Source organism: Periplaneta americana, chromosome 10 (genome assembly GCF_040183065.1).
Source record: "Periplaneta americana isolate PAMFEO1 chromosome 10, P.americana_PAMFEO1_priV1, whole genome shotgun sequence".
Taxonomy (NCBI): domain Eukaryota; kingdom Metazoa; phylum Arthropoda; class Insecta; order Blattodea; family Blattidae; genus Periplaneta; species Periplaneta americana.
The window spans coordinates 34,895,392-34,920,279 of NC_091126.1; the positions used below are offsets into that span (position 1 = coordinate 34,895,392).

Consider the following 24,888-nt stretch of genomic DNA (forward strand, 5'->3'; position numbering starts at 1 on the left):
GAAAAGAGTATCCATGGATTATCTGAAAAAAGAAAAAACAAAAAGAACATGTTTTCCAAATGACTCCACACCCATTATTTCAGATAAACAGGGTTCAGCTATATTGCTATTATTTCATGAGTTTTGAACTCCTAAAGTTAACTTTTAATATGTGTTTACGTTTCAGTAATGTACACACTGTCATCATTTACTGGTGTTAGATTATAAAATAATTTCAGTGAGCCACACTAGACAAACACGTAAACTTAATTTGATTTCTGTGTTCACTTGCAGATCTGATTCGGCAACAGATGTTATTTAAAAAATGTTTAAGCCGAAGATTTTTGATCCAGGCAGTAGTGATGACCTTTCTCTGTGGTAGTATGGTGATGTATTTTTACCCCAGTGTTTTGCAGCAATTCAGCTTCTATAACAGTGCTCAGAAGACTGACATCATAAATCTGAACATTCTAATGGAAAAGGTATATAATTCGCAAGGGAATGGCATGGCATTCTTAATGTAAAATTGCAGTAACCTTGACTAAAAATCATCATGCTTATTGCACAGAGTATTAGGGAAAGAGTGAATTAGTTAAATTAATTGAGATTTGCTACATTCAGTGTTTGGTTAGTCAAACTTGGCAGTAAACGTTTACAAATTGCATGAAATTCTTACCATTGACATCTCCAAACACAGTACTGCTTGTAAGTGAAATAACTAATTCATAATTTTTGAAAGCAGACAATATTGTGATGCTTTAATTTCAGGTTAATATTGATTCATTACTTGTTCTTGGATAGTGCAATTATTTATCCACCCAGATTAGTAAAATGTGACTTTTATGTTTGTTGCATTGTAATTTTAATACTGATTTCAAGAGTTATCTACGTTTGTTGAATTTTTTTTCTCAAATGCAGAAAATAAATGTTGCAATAAAACTTTAAATGCTAGTCATACAGCAATTTTTTTTCTAACATGCAAAAAATAAATGGTGCAGAAAAAAAACATTAAAGCACTATACTATGAAAGAGTAATGGAACGGAGAAAAATTCTCTCCGGCGCCGGGATTTGAACCCGGGTTTTCAGCTCTACGTGCTGACGCTTTATCCACTAAGCCACACCAGATTCCACCCCAGCGTCGGAAGAATCGTCTCAGTATTAAGAGTTCCAACTCTTGGGTTCCCTCTAGTGGCCGCCCTCTGCACTACGTCATAGATATCTATGAACCTAGGACCGAAGTCCACACATGTCCTGAGGTGCACTCGTAATGAGTGACTAGTTGGCCGGGATCCGACGGAATAAGTGCCGTCTTAAATCACGAAGTGATTTACGCATATCATATATATTATTATGATGTACCGAAGTACATATGATATTTCCATGCAGATATTCTGCGTCATCATACTCCGTTCTCCATTCCATTACTCCTTCATAGTATGATGACGCAGAATATCTGCATGGAAATATCATATGTACTTCGGTACATCATAATAATATATTAAAGCACTAGTTGTACACTGTCTTCACACACTATCTCTTATAAGCGATATACAGAAAAACACAGACTAAAATTACAGGTGCTTACACACAGTGTTACTAAATACATAATAGATCAATAAATTAACATGCAAGTGAAATAAAGTTTCCAACGTGGAATATATAAAGTAGACGTCTATTGGGGAAAAAAGTCCATTACCATTTCTGTAATACTATATGCACATCTTCCTTCTTAGCATGAGCATGCCGATACAACCTGCAATATAGCATAAAGGATACAAATAAAATAACTCTTAGAAATGCAACATGCATAATCTTTGATTTCATACACATCATAACTATAGAACAAAAAAATATGAAATTTTACAGTTAATCGAAGAGTATTGGGAATCATAATTTTGTGTTTTGTCGTGAATCGAAATGGGGATACTTTTCTTTTCATATTCCTTAATATTTGTAAAAATTTCATAACAAATATGAAAATTTGTTCATATTTCTCAGGACCGATCTTCTTTTGACATATTAATATTGAGACAATAATATTAATGTAATTTTAATTGAGTGAAAGAAGACGGTGCAGTAATTTTTTATGAAAATCTTTAAAGATAATTGTATTTCTCTTTTCTTAAAATTAATTTAATAAATGAAAATTCACTGCAGGGAATTGTATATTTTAACACTTACATACATTAAATAGTTTTTAGGGATGTGTTTAATAACCATTCTTTAAATTCTGCAGGAATTCTATCAAGAAAATTGCTTTGATGGCAAATTTGCAAACACTTTGGCGAAGCTGCCTGATAATCTTTTGAAATGGTCAAAGGCATACCATCGAAAATGCCAAATACTATGGAGGAAGTTTCATACAATATACAAAGTAAATGTCAGGGAAGGAAAACAGACATTTCCGCCTCTTTTTGTTGAAAAAGTTCGACGTTGGATGGGCAATGATGATGAACTCTTAAAACAAGTTTACAAACAGGTAAGTCTACATACAATTCAGGTTATGTGCTGCTTGTGTTTTGTTATGCATCTACTTATTAAAATTGTTTCTATGAGATGTTGCAGTGACAATGAAGTTGCTTTGTACAGAAAAGTGATTTTTATGCTAAACATACAGCATGTATTTTATAGAAATTATGTGGTAGTAATTACGTTACAGTTTTTACTTCCTTAATATTCAAAGCATGAATTAAATGAAACCGAATGGGCTGTGGAGTGGTAGAGGGCTAGCCTTGCATTCGGGAGATGTAGAGTTTGACCCCAGGGTTAGGCAATTCTGAGGTTTTTCATGTTTTCCTCAATTATTTCCAGACAAATGCAGGGATTGTACCTCTTGAAAGTCCGGCCATTGACGGCGATTCTTCTGTTTCATATATGTGAGTGAATGGTGTGTAATGTCTTAAATGTTTGTGTTGTATCGGAGGTGGCCCTGGCACTGAGCTGATTCCTCATCCAAGGAAGCCCTCCATGTCCTTGTCTGGTCAAATAAGTATGTATGTTATCCAATAGATTAATTCCTCTCTCGACAGGTCATGGCCCTGTAAGATCCGTGTAGCATGGGTCATATAAGTGAACCTATAAGGGCGAAGTTAAACTAAGATAAAGAAAAAGAAAGAAATTAATGATAGTTTTTTTAAATTAGGCAGATTTCAGAGTATGTCCATTTGTTTTGTATGTTCTGTTTGACAGAGTAATTATGTAGTATTTCCCACAGAATCATAAGACGGATATGCGTTTAGTTCAAAAGACAACAAGTAAATCAACAATTTTAGGGGAATTGTTCAAATGGTATGCGATATCATCCACGTTCTCCTTAGTGAAGTCTCTACGCCATTGTATTTATTTAACCCTTGCTGTTTCTCGAAACTCATTTACCAAGAAATATTTTCATAGGGATTCTTTGAAATTGTCTTTTAATACAGTGAGCCAACAGTGTTAACTTATATGAATCATAAATTAACTGCTTGTGCAATAGCATACATAAATCAGGTAATGTACTGCATAGTGATTAAATACGAGCACACCAACGTAAAACATACAATCACATTGCTATTTTCCCCACGTGCACGCACGCACGCGCGCACACACACACACACACACACACACACACGGAGGGAGAGAGAGGTTTTCACAAGCTTTGCATTTCCTTTTGGTCCCGGAATAGACACTGCTGTGTTTTGCATAGGAGTGCTCCCTAATTTCACTGAAGCAACTGTCGACCAGCATTTTCAATTCTTCCCTATGATACTAATTTTGGAAGGAACGAGAACATGACATGCTGAGGAACTACTTGGTTTATACTATTAAATTTCAGTCGAAAAATGTAATGAAGCATACCAATTAAAATATTATTCCCAGAAATATCTAAAATTATTTGTGAAGTGCAAGAATGCATTTTATATTTTGCAAATGCAAGACATAATATAAATATAGCTTCAGAAAATATAATTTTGTTTTTGAATCTGAATGCAGATTTGGACTTCTGAGTCATCGTAACACAATGAAAGAAACTGTAGAATAGGAATTAGTGGTGCATTGTAACACAAGGAATTTATCACTTTGTTTCTAGAAAAAATTTAATTTCAGAGCTTTAATAATTTATAATTAACTACTTTCAGGATGTGCTGCATGTGAATAATCGTTATAATCACGAACAAACTATCTTCAACCTGCTGCGTTCCAAACGGCCAACTTCAAACTCCAAAGAAGACCCACGTGAATATGTATATAAATTGGCAGCAGAGACAAAGAAGTCTTGTGATTTCTGTCAGTATAAAACAAATACTGCTGAAGATGTATTTGGAAGGTTTGTTTGAAATGATTTTGTTTTAGTTGGTTATTTAATGATGCTGTATCAACTACTAGGCTAAGTCGATAAAATTGGTGATAGCGAGAGGATATTTGGCTATATGAGGCCTAGGATTCTCCAAGAGATTACCCCACATTCGTCTTACAGCTGAAGAAAGCCCAACCAGGTAGTAAGCCCAAGCATGAATCTAACACCTGCCCAAGTGCAACTCTGGATCAGGCAAATGTGCCACTCAGGAGCTACGCTTGTGGCTTTGTTTAAAGAAATATAGTAATTGTTTTTTTTTTTTTTTTGCTGTGTTGCGTTAGTCAGGAATGTGTTACCTATGTGTATACTTATACATACATACATACATACATACATACATACATACATACATACATACATACATACTTATGGCTTTTAAGGAATTCAGAGGTTCATTGCTGCCCTCACATAAGCCCGCCATCAGTTCCTATCCTGAGCAAGATTAATCCAGTCTCTACAATCATATCCCACCTTCCTCAAATCCATTTTAATATTACCCTCCCATCTACCTCGCCCTCCCCAGAGATATTTTTCCCTCTGGCCTCCCAACTAATACTCGTACTCTATATGCATTTCTGGATTCACCCATACATGCTGCATGCCCTGCCCATCTCAAGCATCTGGATTTAATATTCCTAATTATGTCGGGTGAAGAATATGCACTTGTGCATTGGTAACTTTCTCCATTCTCCTGTAACTTCATCCCTGTATGACTATTTTTATTACCTGCAGAAATGTGGACTTTTAAGCAATAGTGACATTTTACCAGGTCATATGAACAAATTATTCAAAAGATCGTGACAAACATTGAAATTACGCATGACCCAGAATTGAGGGAGTTTAAAATGTAATTTCTATTAATACCTGCATTTATGTGCCTTTGACTTTCATACTTCCTCGTCAATTATCTTTCAGTAGTAGGTAGTTGTATAATTTTAACGCACAAAAAATTCACCATAAATAATGTATGCTGTAATGATTGAACGTTTCGTAGACTGTTACTACACAACTGCAAGGTTAACAAGTTTCTGTCACTGTCATACGAGTATACTTTTGTGTGATAAGCTACTTTTGTGTGATAAGCACCTGATAAAAGACTAGGGTGATATTTTACTGAAGAAGTAAACCTGACTAGTGTTATCAGAGCTACTCAGTGCTCCACATATTTGTTCTAATGGAGGCATGTTTCACCTAACAATGTATTTTTAATACATATTGACATCGGTGTCAAAGTATCTGTAAAAATAGTCTCATTATTCTGAAGAAAATACACATTGTAACAGCATACATAATTATTTTCTAAACACTTTATTGGTTTCATATCCATTCTTACACAAATTTTCCTTGTACAATTCATTTTATTATAAAGAAAAATGGTAACTTTCTCGCTATTTACTGAAAGGCTGGATTTGTATTTCATGGATAACTTGTCAAGACTTGTATGTGTACTTGTACACTGGCTTACATAGGATTTTTTAAGTCTTAAATTGAAGTAAATTTTTGGAACAATAATTGAATGTTAAACTAAAATAATAAACTGTAAATTAATATAATAAACTAACAATGTCACATCCAGTACATATTAAAACTACTGGTTATGTTATTAATGTTATATATGGTATGAGCAAAGGTCTTACTAATCATGAAGCAATAGCTAAATACAAGACAGAATACCGCGAATATCAGATGGAAGTAACCATAAAATTTTAGGGACCATTTACCTGTGATGATAATTACTGGACTTATTCTCTCTTTTCCTTTATTTTCTGTTTTCTTTCCTTTTCCTCGGGGGGGTAGGGGGGGGGAGAATGTTAATCCTACATCCTGCCCCCATTGGTACACTACTGTAGTTCTTGTAATGTGTTTTTTAGGACAGTCATTTCCAAGTGGCCACCCTATGATGTCGGAGTGTGTTTTCCCCTCTTGGATCAGATCTTATAGAGCACGTGAGGGAGGGTAATGTTGTGTCTCTACCATTTAAACTTCTGCATCCCTTCCACTGCCTCTCCCCTTACTTTGCTGTTTCACTTATGCTTCCCCTCTTGAAGAGCACAAGAGCAGAGACGTGTGACATCACAGAGTCAGCATTTGGAAATGCTTGATGTGTTTGACCACGTTTACAAACATGTTTTCCCACTATTATTCTGGTGTAATTGCACTAGCACTACCAGAAAACACGTGTAAATGACAAACATAATGAGAAATTGAAAAAGAAAAATGTTAGACGTAATGGAACACCCTATTGATTCTGAGAACTGGCAGCATTGCTTTTATACAAGAATTATACAATAATTACAGTATTTTATAAGTGGCTTATGTTGACTACTTGCTTTCTGTGATTTATTCATATATATGTTAAATTTCACCCCTCTTCTTCACGATGATTTTAGAAAATAAATCGTTCTTCTTCTGTTACAGTCCCATTCCACTGTTTTAGAAGATGCCCCAAAGATCTTTTCCTTCGTAGATGATAACTTTGCATTTGGCAGGGTATTATTTCAGAAGATCTATATTGGGTTTATTATTTTGAAAGTCTTCTAAAACTGGATACATTTTTAAACTTTTTATAATGTCTTGTATCTCTTCTTATCTAATTCAGTCTAGCCTGCAGCTTTTCTTAAAATCTTCATTTCATTGGCAGTGATTTAGTGTTCCAGATAGTTAAAACATGGAACTTATTTTGGAGGTTTATTGTAAATGCAGATTTTTACTATGAAGATAAGTTTATATCTACAGCACCCATTACTCAAGTCTTACAAACTGAAATTTCCATCCCATATACCTCAGAAATAAGTTCTGATTGAAATGTCAAACCAAGTCCATCTCCAAATATAAGTACGTATATTTACTTTGAATTTATCTTGAAACTCAAATTTTCATGTCTTGATATCCATTTATTTACTGTACTCACGAGGTAATCGTCTGAGGTGTGTGTTTCGAATTTAATTCGTATAAATCCGTTATTAAATAAAAGAGTACAAATCTGATACAATACTAATAAATAATTGCCTTTCCTTTTCAGAATCGAAGGTCTGCATTCTGTTAGTGCCTCCAATACATTTAAGCTGGAAAAATGGCATAGCTTATTTCTCAGTAAGAAGCACAACCCACTCGATCTCAGTGAAGAGGAATTTGTAGATATTTTTAACACGTCACTGAAGTGGTTCAACAAGGCGAATTCGATTAATGAAGATTCCAGGTATATTATTATTTTGTGCAGTTAGAATGCAAGATGAATTCATCCTCGTGAGCAGTTTTAAGATAATAATTGTCTGCAACTTTAATAGTAATAATAATAATAATAATAATAATAATAATAATAATAATAATAATAGTAATAATACGAGGGGGATCCAGGAAATAACGACCATTTTGTTGTAATAATTAAAAAAAATATATATATTTATTTGAAAAAACAAAGTCTGTTACATAACTGAAGCTTCCTTTACTTCTCTATATAATCACCACCTACATTTAAACATTTGTCGTATCTGTTCACTAGCTTTAGAATTCCCGTGTTATACTCCTCTGCCGCCAGTTCATTAAGCCAGGTGTTCACTGTCTTCTTCAACTCTTCATCACTTCCAAAACGCGTACCACCCAGAAAGTCTTTCAGCTTAGTGAAAAGGTGAAAATCACTAGGAGCAAGGTCTGGACTATAGGGCGGATGATCAAAGATTTCCCAACCGAATTGATCCAGCAATTCTCGAGTTGAAGCAGCAGTGTGCGGGCGGGTGTTGTCGTGAAGAAGCACAACTCCTCTCGAAAGCCTCTTGTTTTGGATGGCTCGCCGTAGTTTTCGTAAAGTCTCACAATAACGATTTGCATTGATCGTAGTGCCTTTTGGCATGAAGTCCAGCAAAAGAACACCTTTGCAATCCCAAAAGACAGTAGCCATGACTTTTTGTGTTGAGAGAGTCTGTTTGAATTTTCTCGGTTTCTTGGGTGATTGCCACTGACGTGATTGGCGCTTGGTCTCTGGGGTGTTGTGAGACACGCAGGTCTCATCACCAGTCACAATTTGATCAAGAAAGGCGTCTCCATCTGTGTGATATCGCATCAAGAATGCCAATGCTGAGGCCATTCTCTGAGTTTTGTGTTGGTCACTCAGTTGCCGTGGAACCCATCGTGCACAGATTTTGTGGTAGCCAAGATGTTGCGACACAGTTTCACCAAGATGAACGAGAAATGTCAGGAAAGGCAATATACAATTCGTCGAGTGACGTGCGCCTGTCTTGCAAGATTCTGTCGTTCACTTTAGTCTTCAGGTCTTCTGTGATGAGTGATGGGCGTCCGGGTCGAGTTTCATCGTGGACATTTGTTCGTCCATTGTTGAACATTTCGCACCATTTTCTCACATTTCTTTCATTCATTACAGTATCACCATACACTTCTTTCAATTGCCGGTAAATGTCTGCAGGTTTCAAATGTCGGGCATTCAAAAATCGAATCACACTCCTTACCTCACAGTCGGCGGGATTATCAATCACGTCGTTCATTTTGAAGTAACACAAAATGCACAATGGCGACTTGTTGCAACCAGTACTCACAACATTATGAGAACATATGTTAAGGAAGCCAGTTGACCTTCAAACAAGGAAGGGGAGTCAGCTGCGCGGCGGGTATGCGCAAATGGTCGTTATTTCCTGGATCCCCCTCGTATCTATAATGTCAGACATTACTGCAGTATAGAAATCTTGCACCTGTATCGGAATCGTGAACTTAAACCTCAGTCTCGAAGCAGGTTGAAGATATGTCAAATTCTTATGCAAGCCTGGAAAGTGATGGTATGAGAATAATGAGGTATAGAAGTCACAAACAGGAAAAGCAATATTTCAATTAATTTTCTTCCAGCTTTTAGGATTTCCAGAGGAGATTTCAACACACCTAGGTTATAGATATAGTCAATCATATTACCAAAAATTCTTTTAAAACAGTTTCTGGTCCAAATGTCAATTACAGGCTGTACTCCATCAAAATGCAAGCCAGATAGCTTAAGTCACAGGTTAATATGCATAAGGTCCTGGATTCGAAACCCAAACTTCACATTTTCTTCGTTACTATTTAGTAAAGTTCATATTGCCGTTACCAGTATATTTATAATTTTGTGTTAATCAGAAGCATTTCAACACATTTATCACACATATTATCTAGTCATAGTCATATTGTTTAAATATTGAATTTCCTTCTGCAACCTCCCCTTGTTAATGGTAATAGTTTCTAAAGACAGAAATTGTTAGCTGGGAATTGTAACTATTAATTAACTGTCCGGGTGATTAAAAAAATAGCAGATTTACCATTCAAAACAGTACTGTGACTGGTTTCTTCCATAAATACTATTATTAAAAACAGAATTTTTAATATTATAATTTGAAATGGTTGTCTACAAATTGGATGAAACAAAGTACCGTATTCATTATTTACTTCAAGGCATACAGTGAATACAAAGGTCGCATAAAGATTTGTCATATAGAGTACTCTTGTGATAGAATAATTATGTTAATCGTGAGTAATCACAACTGTAATATGTAACTCAAAGTCGGAATCTGGAACAAAAAAGGAAAAACTCGGAAGAGTTAGTGAAACTTTAATGATAAAATTAGGAACAATAACGTTACCAGTATTACATTTGCAGTTTAATATATTTTGACCTTCATATTTTCGTATTCTATGTAATTTCAATGATCATCCCGATCTCAACCTTCACCATCATAGTCATCGTCATCATTACCATAATAATAATAATAATAATAATAATAATAATAATAATAATAATAATAATAATAACAATAATAGTAATAATAATAATAATAATAATAATAACAATAATAGTAATAATAATAATAATAATAATAATAATCATCATCATCATAATCATAATCGTTCAAGCTCTAATATATTCATCATCTGATTCATAAACGTAATTTAAAATCTGCATACTTTTCTTCATATCAGTAGCTAGCTAAAGTAATCATTTCCTTGTCCATACTATTCATATCCTTATCCATGTATAATATATTTCATTTACTGAAATATAAGTTTAATTTAATAATAGTAACCTGTTGTGAGACAGCCCACGAAGGGCCAAGATTGACCAGCCTACTGTTGATCTCACGTCCCCATACCTCAACAGAGGTGAACTATCATCCAATTAGAACGGTGGTATTGTATGGTTAGCACTATGATCCCCGCAGCCATTATATCTGGTTTATTACGAAACTTGATTTCGCTACCTGTTGTAGCACCCATAATTCATTACGATACTTGGTGGCCACTGGTCCTGTAAACTGGCTGACATTTTATGAGAAAATTTCTTCTTCCACGCAGATGCGAACCAGCATGGATTCTATAATGTTGAATCCTAGGCATGATGCCTGAAACTACGATGCAATGACGTGGGACTCATATTTGATTTACTGACAAAATTTTACTACTAAAAATTTTCTAGTAATGCTAATCGTGCATAAAATTTACGAGAAAGTATTCCTGAATTGTTACTTTCAGCCACAGAGAAAACCACAAAGCCGACTGCCAACAATGTCATCTGGAACAGTAGTAGCATATTATACCCAATGAGTGTTCTACTTTTAATTTTATGACTTTTACACGCCAGTTGGTGAAGAGTATATGTAAGACTTACTTAGATTAGTATTCTAGGGTTAAATTGTTGTAATTAGCATACTTCTACTCAACAAAGTAAGAAACACACAAGTATTTGTCCAAGTCATATCACATGAAAATCTTTTTAACAAATAGCACAACAAAATAAGAATTTTATATCATTGCAAGTGCTTCCAGTTAAAAAAAATACTTCATCTCGGAGCTTAGTGAGTTCTTAGATCGTAATTTAAAATTCGGCAGTATCGAGAAGAAAAAAAATTATTTGCGAAATAAGGGTGACAGTTAATTATATATTTGAACAATTTTATATTTCCTTTTCAAATTTTTATTTATTTCAAACGAAATATGTGGCATGAAAGTATGTACCTTTTTATAACTTTTTTGTGTGATCAGCCCCACTTCTAGATGCATTGTATTTCTGTGTTTTAACATGTTTCAGATTCCCAATGATGATATATGACTCTCTTCCAAAAGGAGGTGCAAGTCAATTCCATCCACATGCTCATGGCTTCTTGTCAACTCAGTACCTGAGTCACATGGCTGTGCAACACAATGCTGCAAGAATTTACAAGGATGAAAATGACAGCGAATACTGGAATGATATGATCGAGATACATCATGCTCTTGGTCTCTCAGTTACGATGGGAAATGCTATCGCAATATCTCCACTAGTAAGTTGTGAAAAACAAGGAACTCTGTTCTAATTAGCATGGGAGTGCAACCTATCAGGAGCAATTAATTTCTTTGTGTTTTGTTCTCGAAGCTGTCTTTTCACTGATGTTAGTGTTCCTACTGTTGATAGAGTGGTAGAATTCTTCTCGTTTTCGAACATTATAGAACAGCTTTAAACTGATGGCACTCGCCTACACTAAACGAGTAAACTGGCAAGAAGAGACGGTTAAGGGTGGGAACTGGCAAGAAGGGATGGTTAAGGGTGGGGGTAGTCCTCTTTTTCCTAGGAGACGACGGTCAGAAGGAAGTGGGGTAGGTTGGAAACTTTGTTACGTTATAACAGAAAACATATAGTTCCCTAAATCTGACTAAAGTTTCAAATTGTAAGATTTATTTTGTTTTATTAATCCATTATTATTATTAATTATGTTTTATTTAACGACGCTGACAGAGGTTATATGAGCGTCGCCGGATGTGCCGGAATTTTGTCCCGCAAGAGTTCTTTTACATGCCAGTAAATCTACTGACATGAGCCCACTTAAATGCCATCGACCTGGCCCGGGATCGAACCCGCAACCTTGGGCATGGAAGGCCAGCGCTATACCAACTCGCCAACCAGGTCGACTTACTAATGGAATGAAATAAATAATAAAAGAGCAATAATTGAGAATTACAAAATCATATTAATATAATATAATATAATACATCTTGATTACACAACTTTTAACCCTATAATAATACAATAGTAGAAAGCTAACTAGCTGATGTATTGTGGTCGGGTAGTAACACAACTCGAGAGGCAACCTAACAGCATGACAACCAACATCATACTAACCCATAAACCCCCATCCACTTAAAAAAAGTAGGATCGTCCCTAAGGAAGACAAAAAAAATTAAGTGAATGCCACCATTTCAGAGCTGAATTATACGTTATTATGTTTCTAATTCATTGATCCATTTGTCCCACTCCAGGAGCAACACACCAAAAGCAGTAGATAACTTTATTGATTTAGACATTGTTGCCTGTGGTACAATACAGAAATAGGATTTATGTCAAACTAGGATCATCATCATCATCATCATCATCATCATCATTATTATTGTTGTCGTTCTTGTTGTTGTTATTGAGAAAGTATGAATTTCTGGCTGAGAAAACAGGATTACAAAACTTCACTTGGATTTGCTGAAATTTGAGTTCAAGTCTTCAGCCTGAAAATTTGATGCTCTAATCATTCATCTATTTGTGTGCCAGAAGGTAGAATTATTTTCTTCCACATTTTGGTTATTACTTTAGATATGACCTTCAGATGTTTCTTTACAGACTCCAGTGAGAGAGCATGAGATCATCATCTTGAGCAACCATCCGGAAGCAGATTTTTTTCGCCTTTTCTATTACGTGATACAGACTTACTACAACAAGATTCAGCGAATGTGCTTCAGCTCAGGATTGGCATTTCCTGCTATGCACATCACTGACAGCAGTGCCTCTCTCCCAGCAATTGCTCGGATTGGAACACGAGGGCAATGCAATGCTTACACGAATGATGTTAGCTCTTTGGAGCTCTATGTGGTAAGTTCTGATGTTACAAATTTATATTAATCAAAACTATTTAAATTGAACATAAAAGAGAACGAATCAAATATGCTTTTATTCTTCTAGGTGGGCTCTAGATACACACTACACACTGTATGTAATAATTACACTTTTCAGGGGACTGGGAAACAATCGAGTGGCTGAATGGCCCATTCCACTTTCAGTAAATTTTCAGATCTATAATATTACTAATGTCTAATTGTAAATATTTAAGTTATGCATACAGTAGCGTGCAAATTAATCCGAACACGACATATTTTTACATTTTCTGTCATTGTTGGCCTCACAGCTACTCATACCGCTTTAATTGACATCTGTAGTAGGGGGAAGTCTTGCAGTACCGACCGCTTAAGGTTTTTGGGTTATAAATAAGAAAACATTCAACTTTTTGACACACTCTTTTGATATAATGTAAGTACATATATTATTGAACTCAATGGTAATTACAAAAAAAAATCATAAATTAATGTTAATACAAAACATAAACAAATTAAATGTCCATAAAATCGATACAATCAGAAAATTGGCAGGCAATACCGGTCACACATTACTTTTGACAAAAATCACATTCATACGTGTCAGATGTCACAGGAATGCTGGCACAGGCTTCGTGAGCCCACATTTGGCATGAAGAACATTGGATCCAATCTTCGTCATGAGATTCCCCGTAAAAAATGCATGTAGTTTCCTCCTTTTCGTCATTTTTCTTAGTTGTCTTTCTTCATCTTTTTGGAAAGAATTTTTTCTGATAAGGGGCGTTTCCCACGCACTAGGCTCTTGACTTCTCTCTTCAGCTTTTCATTTTTTTCTTCCAGATATGTCTTGTAAGGACTGGATGTCAAACTTCACTTCTTTCAGATTTTCGGCGTCGACTAACTTCTCGCTTCTTACTGGCATCCGGAATTGGGCTGAGCTGCTGAATTGTTTCCTTTACAACAGTGGTATCATTAGGCCTATCAGTAGGAGTGGGCCTATTAGGACTAGTCTCATGATGTAAACTTGCCTTAGGTGCAGAAGTCATGTCAGGGAATGGAAGCATAGGCCTAACTGTTGGGCTCTCAGTTTGATCCACGTTCGATTGAGCTTCACCTATGCTCTCTTTGGGAGCACCAATGAGGAGTCTTTCATTCATGCGTTGTCGAGGAAATATGAAAAATGGTGGAATGTACTGACCCCCAGCATTCATATAGAATAGTACAGTAACACTTCTTCCCCTTTCAGCCGAAGTCAGTTTACCCACTTGACAGTTCTGTTTCAGCGAAATAACTTTGAAATGTTTTTGTACAATAGTGACACTAGTTTCGTCACAGTTATAAATTTTATAGGGTGTGAATTCATATTTTTCTATTAGATTTATAAGACTCTCAAAGAATCGATTGACTTGTGGCTTGTTAAACCCAATTGATCTATTAAGGCTTGTCGATTCAGGAGTTCGGAGAGACAAATTCGGGTGCTGTTTCATGAAATCATAATAAAATTGCTTACCAGAAGTCTTTTTGTCATTTTGAATTGATGAGGAATTTTTAAGGCCTCAGCAAGTTGAAAAGCTAGATTCAAAAACGCTTTCCTTGTGAGTGGTAGTAATCTATCAGATAGATCTTTCACATGATTCAATAGAACTCCTTCGAATTCGGCATTGAACGTGGGTTTAAAACGGTCAAGTGCAGGAGTGAATGTAATTTCTTTACCTCTTTTTATGGCAGAAACACGATCAATCAACGTATTTTTGGGGGTATTGTATATTTCAGCAGCTTTGCGGATAGAATGTTGGCCTGTTAACACATTCTCTACAGCTTGTTTCATAGAATCTGGATGCCATTTTCCTTTGGAAGGTCTACTTATCACTGGAGGCATCATGAACGTCCTATAAAAATATTAAACGAACATAACTTACATGAAAGAATATGACCGGTACTGCAAGATCAAGAGCTGACCGGTACTGGCTGACACACAGCGAAACATATAATATTTTTTTCTATAGCACCATTATGTTATGTAACATGGATCATGCATAAAAGTAATTCATAAATCATGACTGAATCGAATGAAACAAGATTTATAACGATACTTACCGAATTGCCTTGGTGTCAGTCAATTTAGATTTAGTCGATTCGCGCCACAGCAAACAGAAAAGTTTTTCAACGGATTTGATAACGAATTAATGTAGATTTCAGTTTGAATTATTTACCAGTGATTGACTGTTAGAAGTAATGTACACTACATTTCGCGTCCTGCTAATTGTTGTCGGTATTTAAATGCACACACTGACCGGTACTGTATGCTGACCGGCGCTGCAAGACTTCCCCCTACGTGTAATTCCATTGTTGAAAGTTTGTCATTATTTTTTTTATAATATGTGACATTTTGCCTGTCGTTTTGTACTTATAAGCATTTCAGTTGTGTTGAAGACTTAATACTGCAATCCTGTGTACATTCTGTCGTCTTCACAAATGGATACAACTCCACGAAAACGGTCTAAAATTATAACATTAGCAGAGCATTCTTCTATGACACAGAGGCAAATTGCTGCAGAATGTCACATCGGTTTGGCTACTTTTAATTCGATCATAAAACGATACAGGGAGACTGGATCCATCACACCCCAGAAAAAAGGAAACTGTGGCCGGAAAAGGAAGACTTCACCTGCAGATGATCGTTTAATTGTCAGGAAAAGTAAATTAAATCCTAGACTAACTGCTGTCGACTTAGAGTTAATGGCTACCACTGGGGCGAATATTCACGTCACAACAGTGCGGCGTAGGCTTTTGGAAGCTGGACGAAGGGCTCGTAAGCCTATTAAGAAGCAACTGCTAACCCCTGTTATGTGCAAAAAACGCTTAATATGGGCAAAATTACATCAACACTGGACAGTGAATGACTGGAAGAATGTACTTTTTTCCGATGAGTCTCATTTCGAGGTCCACGGCCACCGTGTTTCTTACGTACGGAAAGGATCTGAAAAAGTAACAGCAGCTCATCTCCAACAAGCACCCAAATACCCCCCTAAAGTAATATTTTGGGGTTGTTTTACACATGAAGGGCCTGGAGCATTAATACCTATCAAGGGAATGATGAATTTTGACAAATATATTCACTTATTGGAAACCAGAATCGTACCCCAGCTGCAAAAATCATTTCCGGATGGCAGAGGTATGTTCCAACAAGACCTGGCACCATGCCATACGTCTCGAAAAACTACAGAATTCTTCAACAAAAAGAATATTCAGGTACTCTCCTGGCCAGGCAACTCACCCAACATCAACCCCATTGAGAACTTGTGGTCAATTTGCAAAAGAAGAATGCAAAAAAATGGATTGTTCTGCAAAGGAGAAGATGATTTCTGCCCTCATTGGTGTATGGTTTCGCGATGAAGAAATGAAGAATATTTGTGGGAAATTAGTGGAATCCATGCCAAATCGTCTCGGAGCTATTATTAGAAACAAGGGAGGCCACATAGATTATTGAGGTATGTCTTAGATCCTTTTTTTTTTATCCCGTTTGAGTGTTTTTGCATAAGTAATTACGTTGTTCGGATTAATTTGCACGCTACTGTACTTCTGGGCTTGGTATTGCGTACAATACACAACATTTTTATATCTGAAAATTTATAGAGCCATAGGTTAATTAATTGCATAAAAATTACATGTTTAACTGAAACCTATCATTTTGAAGATAGATTGGGATGGGCTGTTACTCCATCCAGCCACTCAGTTTTATAAAGCAGAATTGTGAAAGCCATATTTAATACGTAGGAGTATTTGTAATCAGTCTCAGTTTTATATTTACCTGATCACCATCGACATTTGAAGAGTCCACTGCAAGAATGATGGATGTCATTTGGAATACATTTTGAAGGAGAAGCAATTGAAAGTTTGAAATGCTTAGCGCTCAAAGCTTAACTGTGATTTTCCGATCATTACTGGACAATGACTATCAGTGTTAATGCCATATAACTCTCTATATACATTCTATATGTCTTAAGCTATGCATTGACAGTCTTGGTTTATTTTCGACAAGAAAGTGACATCCATCAAAAGTTCTGTGCTAAGATACCTTACACGACCTAGGTTCTACTTTGAAAATTAAAATTTGACCATGGTTACCCCTACTTCCGGATAAGTTTGTGTTAAGAAATCTTTTTTTTCGCGAACACCCAGGATCAGTGTGTTTAAAAAAATAACAGCTGCTTTGAAGTAGGCGCCTGATATATGCAGAATACATTGTAGTCCATATATGAAAACAATTGAAGATAAATCAATGTTAACCATGTATTTACCTGCTAGCAAGAGAGAGAAATGAAGAATTTGTACAACTAAGGGCGTGTAAAATATTTAAAAAAATTCAACTACTTATTCATGGTATAAAGACTGGTTATTACTTTAGATATGACCTTCAGATGTTTCTTCACAGACTCCAGTGAGAGATTAGGGAAAACACGGAAATTCTACTTGAAGCAAGTAAAGAGATAGGGTTGGAAGTAAATCCCGAAAAGACTAAGTATATGATTACGTCTCGTGATCAGAATATTGTACGAAATGGAACTATAAAAGTTGGAGATTTATACTTCGAAGAGGTAGAAAAATTCAAATATCTTGGAGCAACAGTAACAAATATAAATGACACTCGGGAGGAAATTAAACGCAGAATAAAATGGGAAATGCCTGTTATTATTCCGTTGAGAAGCTTTTGTCATCTAGTCTTCTGTCAAAAAATCTGAAAGTTAGAATTTATAAAACAGTTATATTACCGGTTGTTCTGTATGGCTGTGAAACTTGGACTCTCACTTTGAGAGAGGAACAGAGATTAAGGGTGTTTGAGAATAAAGTTCTTAGGAAAATATTTGGGGCTAAGCGGGATGAAGTTACAGGAGAATGGAGAAAGTTACACAACACAGAACTGCACGCATTGTATTCTTCACCTGACATAATTAGGAACATAAAATCCAGACGTTTGAGATGGGCAGGGCATGTAGCACGTATGGGCGAATCCAGAAATGCATATAGAGTGTTAGTTGGGAGGCCAGAGGGGAAAAGACCTTTGGGGAGGCCGAGACGTAGATGGGAGGATAATATTAAAATGGATTTGAGGGAGGTGGGATATGATGATAGAGACTGGATTAATCTTGCTCAGGATAGGGACCAATGGCGGGCTTATGTGAGGGCGGCAATGAACCTCCGGGTTCCTTAAAAGCCAGTAAGTAAGTATAAAGGCTGGTTCACAATAAACCGGGAACGAGAATCAGAATGAAAACGAGAAGCAGAGGACGTGAATATGAAAATTTTTTATTCACAATAAACCGAGAACGTAGACGACTATGTATGTCAGTAACGATATGTAAAGTCGATATTACGCATTCTGATGTTATTTGTGTATAATTGACCAGTGGCATTCTCTCATGAGTACAAGGCAGCCAACATAAACACAGGTTAACCAACTTCGAAATTTCAACTGAAACATTTCATTAGGTACGGTACTATAAATATGCCCATGCATCTTTATTATCACAACCTATTTTAAGTCTACCATAACGTAAAATAATTAGAGAAGAAACATTTGTAATAGAACAAAAATGAACACAACCGTAGTTATTGAATTGAAGCATAAATATGTAGTGTGTAATACAACCAATACAGTAATAAAATCTGATTCGCTTCCGATCGGTGTTCAAAGATCCAGCTATTGAAAGCCACGTATTCTTCATTTTCTCATCTTTATACGAGGCACGCCGCTTATCGTAAATGTGAGGATTTCAATATTAGAATCTCATCAAATAAAACTTGCTCCATGATGCACAGCACAGAACAGAACAAAATAATGCATAGGTTATGTCACGGTCTTCTTGCTACAAAATATACGACGACAAAATAGCTTTTAGATGGCAATAGAATTAATCTAGTGGGCTGTGATCGGAAACGTGAACGCCAAAGTTGAAACTTGGCCAACTCTCCGTTCCCGATCTTGGGCTCTGGAAAGCTTTTCGTTAATTGTGAATGCTCACATTTAAATGTATACATTTTAACAATTTTACCGTTTTTGTTCCGATTCTCGTTTCTGGTTTATTGTGAACCAGCCTTAAAACTATTGCAAGCTTAGGAGAAACAATAATGTTTCACGTATTTGTAAGACAGATTATGTTTCTGTTAATATACTGTAGTACAGTATACCAGTATTCACTGACTGGGTTTGAGGGCAGGTGGACGAAAATGTTTCAATACACTTACCAACATGGTCACAGGGAGGATAACAGCTTCTTACAGCTTTTTTTCATATAGAGGCGGACATTATAATTTTTATGGGAAATTCAGCAACAGGAATTCTTATACTCGAATACACTGTAGCTTCTTGCTCTAATGACGAATCTGATGTTCGTTAAAAAACTTTCGGAGAAACTGTAATAATCGTTTCTTAGTCCCAGTCATACATACCAGCCAGTTTCTATCTGATGCTTTTCCAATTCACTGCGGGCTAAAGCAGGAAGATGCATTATCACCTTTACTTTTTAACTTCGCTCTAGAATACGCCATTAGGAACGTTCAGGATAACACAGAGGGTTTGGAATTGAACGGGTTACATCAGCTTCTTGTCTATGCGGATGGAGTGAATATGTTAGGAGAAAATCCACAAACAATTAGGGAAAACGCGGAAATTCTAGTTGAAGCAAGTAAAGCATAGGGGTGGAAGTAAATCCCGAAAAGACTAAGTATATGATTATGTCTCGTGACCAGAATATTCTACGAAATGGAACTATAAAAATTGGAGATTTATCCTTCGAAGAGGTGGAAAAATTCAAATATTTTGGAGCAGCAGTAACAAATATAAATGACACTCGGGAGGAAATTAAACGCAGAATAAATATGGGAAATGCGTGTTATTATTCCGTTGAGAAGCTTTTGTCATCTAGTCTTCTGTCAAAAAATCTGAAAGTTAGAATTTATAAAACAGTTATATTACCGGTTGTTCTGTATGGTTGTGAAACTTGGACTCTCACTTTGAGAGAGGAACAGAGATTAAGGGTGTTTGAGAATAAGGTTCTTAGGAAAATATTTGGGGCTAAGCGGGATGAAGTTACAGGAGAATGGAGAAAGTTACACAACGCAAAGCTGCACGCATTGTATACTTCACCTGACATACAGTAATTAGGAACATAAAATCCAGACGTTTGAGATGGGCAGGACATGTAGGACGTATGGGCGAATCCAGAAATGCATATAGTGTGTTAGTTGGGAGGCCAGAGGGAAAAAGACCTTTGGGGAGGCCGAAACGTAGTTGGGAAGATAATATTAAAATGGATTTGAGGGAGGTGGGATATGATGGTAGAGACTGGATTAATCTTGCTCAGGATAGGGACCAATGGCGGGCTTATGTGAGGGCGGCAATGAACCTCCGGGTTCCTTAAAAGCCAGTAAGTAAGTAAGTCCCAGTCATTCTGCTATAGCCCCAAATGCCCATTTATTCTTGCTGGTAAGAAGGGTTGTTTTTGTAAGTTATGTTAGTCTATCAGTATTCATGTAGAGAACAAAACTTGCTTTATATTAAATATTACAAGTACGAAACCAGTTTTAAAATTATATTCAGAATGAATTTCTATATTGCATTATGGATTAAGTGAAATATGCTTTATTGTTTCAGATGCAGAATGTCCATGTGGATCCATACATTATTATTCGAGAATTACAAGAAGTTGTGGGAACAGTTAGCACAGGAACAGAGAAGATGGTGAAGCTGAGTGACAATTAATTAATTAATTAATTGCGTTACTCCTGTACTATGAGTTATTCAGCTTACCATGAAGATATTTTTATTTTATTTGTAATTCAGACACTGTTAACATTGTGGCACACGTCAAAGTAATATTAATTCTCAGCCCACATTCTGCTTGTAATTATTTTCTGTTTAATTTTTCCTTGAATATACTAGATTTTGAATTCTGTCATTGTACACTATATTTTCAATTTATCGTTAATTTTCAATTTGTTACTCTTAATTTTAATTTATTGAGCTACTCGCCAAAGCATTTGTGTCCAGTAAATAGAAATGTGCAACCACCTGTCTCTAGGGTTACTTAAAAATATATCGTCATTGGTTTTATGAAACCTCCTATGTGACAGTACAGAAAATAATTTTTCAGGAGGAAGAAAAAATTAATTAAATATCAATAGACCAACACTTATCCTCGATGATGTCATTTATGTTCACCATATTCATCAATGTCCACACCTGTGGAGTAATGGTTAGCGTGTCTAGCTGCGAAACCAGGTGGCCTGGGTTCGATTCCTGGTCGGTCGGGACAAGTTACCTGGTTGAGGTTTTTTCCAGGGTTTTCCCTCAACCCAATATGAGCAAATGCTGGGTAACTTTCGGTGCTGGACCCTGGACTCGTTTCACCAGCATTATCACCTTCATCTCATTCAGACGCTAAATAACCTGAGATGTTGATAAAGTGTCGTAAAATAACCTACTAAAATAAAATAAATATTCACCAATGTTTTCTATCGATTTACTTCATATTCTTATGTAGGTCCCTTGAATTTTTTTTTTTCTTCTGAAAAATTATGTTGTGTACTGCCACATAGGAGGTTTCATCAAATCAACGACGATATTTTTGTTCACTAAATTGTTTGTATAATTTGCATTTCTATTCTGTAGCATTGTTAGGCCTATTTAGTTCTGGTTTTCTAAAGTGATCCTTTATTTCTTTACATTTTGTTGAAATATTTATATTAAAAGCAGGCTTTATTGCAACTCGAATGGTTTTTAAGTAAAATTATTACAGTAGAACCCCTTTTTAATGAATCTATGAGGGATTTCCCCCCCCCCCCTTAAAAGCGGGTTTACATAAAATGGGTAAGAGATGCTAAAATAACTATTACTGACATGTACCGTTATATACCAAACATTATAATCATTTAATTAGGCCTATAATTATTATTTACAATAAATTTAATTCATTTTCTGACTCTTCAAGTTGTGAAGCTCAAAAGTTTTTCTGTTTGGTTGAACCCGAACCACAGTGAAACACGGCATTGAAAATTCCTTTTTTCTTCTTCATTATTCCCCATAATGAAGTAGTTGACAAACCGTGCTTTTTTTTTGCATATGTGATACTGTTATTTGAGGATTAAGCCCGGTTCAGATGGTGCGTGTTTCTGTGATGGATTCCAAGGTGGCTGCACGGATGGGTAGCCTGCGTGGTCACTCGCCAGAAGTAATGCGCTCTGGTGGCTCCGTGGATGGCTAGCTTGCTGGATTTCGAGGGTAGGTTCCTTGCTATTTTTCGTGATGGTGTGCAGGCTGGAAACCAAAGATGATCATATATCATCACCACTGAAACCATGTCGCCATGATTGTTGTTTTCCAACTAAACCAGTTTTTTCTATATTCTTTAGTTTCTAAGAAACAACAACTAAATATCGGACTTTAGCTGTTTTGCACTTATGGCTTAATTACTTTATTACGACATTTACTACTGTTAATGTAGGACTTCAGTTGTTTTCCACTCACGGTTTAGTTTCTTTTTGACCATGAGTGTTGGCAACAGATGAAACAGCAGATGATTTTCCAATTTGAACTGTGAAAAGAGCCAGCTCCGTGTGAACAACTACTATCACCGTAGGCAACACAGGAGCCAGCCAGTAACCACGCAGGCTACCCATCCACGCAACCACCTTGGAATCCATCACAGAAACACGCACCGTCTGAACCAGGCTTTAGCCTCGACATTCTGTATTATTTTTACTTTCTCTCTGATACTTAATTTCTTTCATTTAGTCGCCATTATAATGATGTGTAAACAGCATAAAGTAACGAAAAAACTTAGAAACAGGATCCACACAACTCGCGAGAACACAGCAAGCAAAGCAAACACTCTGTGAAAGCAACACAAAGCATAAAGAATAATACCGTTTTGTGACACTACATTACTATCGATTGAGATGTACTATGCTAATACTATTGATTATTGAAAATTGAGTCGATATTTTGAGCTTATTTATCACAAAATCCACTTGAAAAGTATTCTTTAAAAGCAGGAATTTCTTAAATAGGGTTTCCTTAAAAGCGGGAATTAATTACAGTATTCTTATGGTAATTTGGCTGGGACTTAACAGATTATTCCATAAAAACTTGAACTTTAAAACGGGGTTTTACTGTAGTTCTGATTACAGTGATTAGTTCTCCATCAAAATTATTTCCATATTTACCTAAATGTGTGTACTGTGAAAATTCTGCTAAATATTTCAAAGCCTGTCTCCTATTTCTAGTACATGAGTCGTCAGTATATTATATCCTGTATGATGCTTCTGCTGGATATCTCCTTGCAGTTGTTGCTAAACTGCTGCCTTCATCACTTGTGGCCGGTCATTTAATTTCGAAACCGTTGCCTTTAGATTTAATTTGATGTCAGTATCTTTAAATTCAAAAGAATCTAAACATATTTAATTTTTATTAATTTGGGAAATATTGGGAGTTTCAATTCCAGCCGTCGACCTGGTTGGCGAGTTGGTATAGCACTGGCCTTCTATCCCCAAGGTTGCGGGTTCGATCCCGGGCCAGGTTGATGGCATTTAAGTGTGCTTAAATGCGACAGGCTCATGTCAGTAGATTTACTGGCATGTAAAAGAACTCCTGCGGGACAAAATTCCAGCACATCTGGCGACGCTGATATAACCTCTGCAGTTGCGAGCATCGTTAAATAAAACATAACATTCAGTTCCAGCCAGTCTATCCTTAAAATTGTTTGTGATTTTAGTTTATTTCAGGTGGTTGTGTTTGAAACCATGTAGGCCTATTTTTATGTACTTAAGTTTTAATTTTTTCTGACAACATTATTGCTTTGGTTTTGTACTCAGTTTTAGTGTTAAATTATCTGTTGAGTTATTTGGGCGTACTTCTAACAGATTCATTTATAATTTTCAGAGATTTAGTGTGTGCCATTACTGCTTTCTGTGAAAGGCTGTCTTCAGCTTTTGTTAGTAGTAATAAATTTGAATTTACATAACTTTTTGTTTCATTAAGTAGGTATATAGTGCCTCCCTGTTTAATTCCTGCTAGTCTTTTCATTATTTTGGATTTGATATTAACTTTGTTAATCATTTCACCTACTTTGTTGTTGAAACTTAGTTTTCTGAGTTGATTTCCAAATGCGTTATTGGTTTTTCCTCTAATGTTTCTTTATTCACTTTGAGATTTATGTCTCCAGTACTGTGTTGCGTTATAAAGAATTGGTTGATAGTTTTTGTAATACTTACTATCATATTATTGTTCATTGATCAAGATTCTATCATCATAATAGTTTGTCATTTTCTTTTGTAGTTCTTTGTAATGAATTTTTGTGAGACTTTCCTTGAAAATCAGATGTCCACATATCCGCAAGCAATCTTAAATTTTTGCATCCAATGTATAAGTTATATTAAGTAGTAAGTCATTAATATAATTATTGACCAGTACAGGACTTGATATGGATTCTTTTGATAACATTCGTGAAGACTACATTGTTCCAATTGGTAGCAATGTATCTGGAAGGGAGGAAGACTCCTAACCAATTTATTACCGGTACATGTCCATAAATGCGAACTGATAACATTTTATGGATAAGTTGTTACCTCCATACTGTATCAAATGCGTTTTTGAAATGCACAAAGAGTGCTAATGTTATTTTTTTTCTTATTCAATGATTCTTTGATATTC

At 35.9% G+C, this 24,888-nt stretch overlaps 1 protein-coding gene across 3 annotated transcripts in view; it reads left to right on the forward strand.

Moving 5' to 3' along the window:
• LOC138707590 (uncharacterized) overlaps positions 1–24,888 on the forward strand; it is a 122,176-nt gene that overhangs the window by 7,850 nt on the left and 89,438 nt on the right. For 2 of the 3 annotated variants that reach the window (XM_069837198.1, XM_069837199.1), the window contains 7 exons: positions 274–461; positions 2,217–2,459; positions 4,099–4,286; positions 7,339–7,515; positions 11,377–11,608; positions 12,931–13,179; positions 20,833–24,199. In XM_069837198.1, the coding sequence (XP_069693299.1) occupies positions 274–461; positions 2,217–2,459; positions 4,099–4,286; positions 7,339–7,515; positions 11,377–11,608; positions 12,931–13,179; positions 20,833–20,940 (1,385 nt within the window). In that variant the 3' untranslated portion in view covers positions 20,941–24,199. Of the gene's footprint in view, positions 1–273; positions 462–2,216; positions 2,460–4,098; positions 4,287–7,338; positions 7,516–11,376; positions 11,609–12,930; positions 13,180–20,832; positions 24,200–24,888 lie in introns of those variants that run through there. The other variant, XR_011334283.1, reaches the window with a different exon arrangement.